General features: G+C 36.6%; 1 protein-coding gene across 1 annotated transcript; it reads right to left on the reverse strand.

The window, feature by feature from the left end:
• Positions 1-278: 278 nt before the first annotated feature.
• LOC107008180 (methylcrotonoyl-CoA carboxylase beta chain, mitochondrial) lies at positions 279-4,909 on the reverse strand. Its single transcript, XM_015207106.2, has 10 exons — positions 4,693-4,909; positions 4,456-4,575; positions 3,262-3,696; positions 3,029-3,119; positions 2,656-2,888; positions 2,393-2,557; positions 1,682-1,756; positions 1,311-1,442; positions 934-990; positions 279-861 (listed from the first exon to the last, which is right to left on the reverse strand). Exons 1-10 carry the CDS (start codon positions 4,891-4,893, stop codon positions 658-660), a joined length of 1,713 nt encoding a protein of 570 aa, XP_015062592.1. The 5' UTR covers positions 4,894-4,909; the 3' UTR covers positions 279-657.
• Between the last annotated feature and the right edge of the window lie 404 nt (positions 4,910-5,313).

Here is a 5,313-nt window from a genome sequence, read left to right on the forward strand (position 1 = left end):
TTTGAAATAAATAAAACAGTACCCAAAATTGGAAAAAGAAAATAATAGTAACAAACTACTAAAAATTGGAGACCACAAACGACGCCTTATCCATTAGGCCACGGGTGCTGTTGTATCACTTATTAATGTCAATCATGTTTTCCAGCAAAATTTATGCAATATAATCTCTTGATGTTATTTCCCCAAATACAAGTTAAATCCACTTCTGGCTACTGTCCTTCGTGTTAATGGATTTTAAGATTGTACTTATGAATTAAATTCGTAGGCATGAAAGTTGAAGGGATTAAGCTTCTTTTCTCTCCATATATTGTAGGCACTTTAGTATCAAGTGATTCTTTTCTCATTTTAATGTAGTCAGTAATTTAGAAGCAGCCACGGAACCACAGTTATTAGTTCCCAGAACCAATTACAATAATAAAAAAAACATAATTTCATCGGACTATGACTGCACGTTCAACCTAATCCAACTATTTCTTTTTGTAAATTATTGAGTTTCTCGTCCTTGGCATGTAACCAATTTACCTTTTGCTTTGACAACTTAGAACTTATTGTAACCTAGCTGATTTTGCAGTTGGAGTTTCTGCTGTAGACTAATTCAACAACTCTCAGGGCTCAGGCATCATAGCATCATCTTTCTTTAGCTTGAGCTTGCAATGGTTACATTCTGAACACGCCATATTTTGTAGCTTCTGGTCCACGATTCAAGGTAGCAGAGATGCAAAGGCTCAATATTCTCCTCGTGTCTGCTGGATCAATTATGCCGTCATCCCAAAGCCTAGATGTGGCATAATATGGGCTGCCCTCTCGGTCATACGCCTCTGCAACTTTAGCCTTGAACTTTTCTTCCTCTTCCTTTGTCCACTGCAACACAATCATGTCAATTACTGGACACAATCAAAATAACATGTAGAACTATAGGCGTCAATGTCTTACCTGAATTCCCCTTTTTCTCTTGGTGACTCCCTCTACTTGAGCAAGGACTCCAGCAGCCTTATAAATCCATGATTAAAATGAGAATTACAAGATTCCACGATAAATTTTTTTTTTAATAAAGTAAAGTTGATTCCACGATAAATAACAATATTTACTAGGCATAGCAACATATTCAGAATTTGGGAAGGGGCTAAATGCTTTCACAGATACGCACTGGTTTTCATTCACACTATTCAAGCAAACACAAAACATTAACAATCAAACGCATCTAGCAAAAATCATTTGGGTTCAAAAAGTAGAACTAGTGAAAGTAAAACGATGTCATCATGCATATAGATATTGAGTTTGTTGGAAGCAATGTGTCACAGAAGAGATACCTGAGGGCCTCCCATTACGGATATTCGAGCATTTGGCCAGAAGAACATGAAATTTGGACTATATGCACGTCCACACATTGCATAATTGCCAGCTCCAAAGCTTCCACCGATAACTACTGTGATCTTAGGCACCTGATTCCATATATTTGCAAGAAATGTTAATTTCTTCAGAATATCCCTCAACAATAAGACTGAAATCATTACTTTAAAAGAGGACACTTAAATGATTGAAGTAAAGTACTGATAAATTGAATCATAGAGTATGGATAGTTGCTAACAGAGTTTCACAAATGTTCTGATGAAGCTTTGCCAGCTTGAGTTCAAAGGCCAAAATAAATCTAAATTTATGACATTTCTAGGTTGAAGCTTACCTTCGCACAAGAGACTGCCATTACCATTTTAGCTCCAGCTTTGGCAATACCACTTGCCTCAGATTTGGACCCAACCTACCAAATTAAATGAACATCTTAACCTCATTTTCAAGACAGGCCTGTATCCAAATGAAAATCTCCAAATAAAACATAGCTAAGAAGCATATTCAGATTTCAGAAATTTAAGCCCATTGTGAGATGCCAACCAGAAATACCCCTGAAATCACATAAACCACTTATTCCTCCCTATAGCATCTGACCACCCAACCAACTGAATGTGTTTCAAGATATGATAGAATTTTAAGGCAGACTGTCTCTATTTAAGACTAATATCTTTTTTCTGCTTCTGTTCTTTCATTAGGAAGTGTTGGCTTTCAAATCACATGTGAAACATGGCTCAGATGTACAAAGGCTATAAACATGACAGGTCATGTAAGAGAAACAGATAATTTTGATGAATCCTTGTACAAATTTTGCTAAAGCCTTGCAAGATTCATCATGAAGTGTTTCATTGTGTACCATCAAAATATCCATCTATGGAATATCAATAAGTAGTTATCTCACATGACTATACAACCACTTGTCCTAAGGAACTAGAGCTGGTTGGATTGAGTTTACTTGCTTTTCCCCCCTTGTTATAGTCAATAGCAATTGATTAAAGCAAGTTTGTATCAAACACTTATATCACATGAGGAGAAAAAAAATGCTTACCATAAATCCAGTAATATTCTGAAGGAAGATCAGAGGAATGTTACGTTGAGTACACAATTCAATAAAGTGTGCCCCTTTCTGAGCAGATTCCATAAACAGTATCCCATTGTTTCCAAGGATCCCTATTGGCTGTCCACAAATTCTTCCAAATCCAGTCACAAGTGTCTGTATGTATCAACGAGTACGCTCAGAAAACAAATGAATGAATAACTGAAAATAAATGAGAGACAGCTGTGATTTGTTAAGGAATAAAAGGGCCTCACAGTGCCATACAGTTTCTTGAATTCATCAAATTCACTTCCATCGAGAATGCGAGCAATAATTGATCTAACATCAAAGGGCTGTTTGAGGTCTGTTGGTGCAATGGTGCGAAGTTCTTTCACGTCATACAGAGGTTCTTTATAATCAGCTCTAGTTTGTCCAGATACTTCTGGACCACCAGCCATGTGCAGGTTCTTAACAATATCCCTTCCTATAGCAAGGGCATGCAGTTCATCTGCAACACAGGATATTAGATGCCATCATTGTATCAGATAGCATCAAGATCGTCAGAAGACACCACGAGCATAAAACAAAAGTATGAATACAGAAAATGGAAATACAATCTGAAAGACTAATAGCGTGAGGGTATTTTACCATGGGCAAAGTAGTCAGAAACCCCTGATGTCTTACAATGCACAGTTGCACCTCCAAGGTCTTCTGCAGAAACTTCCTCACCAGTTGCTGCCTGATAAAAGTTTTCTATCAGATAGACATTATGCCCATAGAATGCATTTAACTGAATTAGTAAAATCTCTAATGATTTATAAATCTTTACTATAGCAAAAAATATCAATGTTTTAAAGAGAAAAAGAAGGTTAACTACTAACCTTTACAAGAGGAGGTCCAGCCAAAAATATGGTACCATTCCCTTTGACCATGACGCTCTCATCAGCCATTGCAGGAATGTAAGCTCCTCCAGCAGTACAAGAACCTAACACCAGTGCGATTTGAGGAATACCTTCCGAGGACATCACAGCTTGATTGTAAAATATTCTCCCAAAATTTTCTTTGTCAGGAAAGACCTCGGCTTGCTTTGGAAGGAAAGCACCACCACTATCAACAAGATATATACATGGTAGTTTGCATTGAGCAGCAATCTCTTGTGCCCTGAGATGTTTCTTGACAGTTATTGGAAAGTAACTTCCACCTTTGACTGTAGGATCATTTGCCACCAACATACAGAGTCTCTTATGTATCGTTCCAATTCCAATAACTATCCCACCAGAAGGTAATGACTCTTGGTACAATTCATGACCCGCAAGCTAAATTCTCCATAATTTTAGAGCAAGAAAATACATATCAGGATATTTTTCTGAATAGAATTTAAATAAAAACAAGTATACTCGGCCCCAATCACAGAGATCAATAAACAGAAACAAATGGTATTTTTATGCTTGAAGTGCAGGCAGCATTCTCAAGTACCCAATTTATCAGAAAGGGGTCATAGTAGACGTCTACTCTCAAATATTTTGCATAAACTCAAGTATATTCGTTCCTCAAGACAGTGAGTAATTACCATGTGTATCTTATGAAATTCATGATTCAGCTCAAGAGAACTTGAGAAAGAACAAGCTGGATCAAGTGTGCTAGCTGAATGATGCTAATCAAACAACAGTAGTTTTATAATCTGGATCCTTTCACCTTACATCATGATGAAAACCCAGCAAGAAAACAAACAACAAAACTGATTCACTGAATTCAACTTTAACCTAGAAGGAAAGGGAAAGCTCTGTGCCCTCTACTTCACCGTGAATATGAAAAGATAGTTCGGTATCATACCATCCTTTATGACAGTATAAGTAGTTAAATAGGCTCCTATTTGGTTATGAATAAGATTACTATTATCAGCCTCATATCATTGACAATATCAATATTTTGACTTGTCGAATTTACAAGTCGTGAATCCTACCAATGAATGCAACTGACTTAGATATTTCGTTAGAAGATGAGCAACAATACTTCTAACAAACAAAATTGCAATTGGTTGAAAGTGTAAGAGCTCAGGAAAACAAAAAATTAACCTGACAAAGCTCAAGGAATGAAGAGCCAGGGTCAATAAGGCGATCGATCCTCTCTCTGGGAAGAAGCTTATTCCTACTCCGATGTCTCTTAACAGCTTCTGGTCCTCCTCCTTCCATAACCTAACAACACAACACAAAACAAATTCACAATCGAAACAATCACATCTCGAAGTAGATAGAAACATCTAGCCCTATTATATAACTGATAATGTAAAAGAGGAAAACAGAAAAAGTAACCTTGAGGATGTGAGACTGAAGCTGTGATACAAGTTCATCCATGACTTTTGAGTTTCGAGTATACGAATCGGAGTTCCGGTCGAGAGTGTCGTGTAGGATTCCGCTGGAGCTATTTCGGGTAGAAATGAGAGTAGTCGGGTACATCCGCCATGGAATCAAGCATTGTGAAGCTAATCTCCTCTTCGTCCAAATTCGCCGCATTCTCCCCCTTTTTTTTTTTCTTGTTTCCTTTTAGTTCGGATTTGAAGTTGTTTTAAGTTGTATATAGTAGACTCCTTGGGCTCCACTACAGTATAATGCATATCCGATCCTCCGTGGACGCGCCTCAGCAAGTAGATAAACCGTGCACGACTTTGGGGATAAATAAATTAAGAGAAAATTACACCAAAACAAGAAATTCTTTTTTTAAAAAAAAAAAAGAGTTAATAACTACGTTTAAAAAAAGTATATAAATATTACTCATTCTATCTTCGTTCACTTTTAATTTTTATATATTTATATATATGAAAAAGGATCAAAAATATTCTTAAACTATCAGAAATAGCTTATATATACCCTTGAAGTATATTTCGGTTCAAATATACCCTTACCGTCAAACTATAGGGTCAAAAATATCTTTTT

Source organism: Solanum pennellii, chromosome 1 (assembly GCF_001406875.1).
Source record: "Solanum pennellii chromosome 1, SPENNV200".
NCBI classification, from domain to species: domain Eukaryota; kingdom Viridiplantae; phylum Streptophyta; class Magnoliopsida; order Solanales; family Solanaceae; genus Solanum; species Solanum pennellii.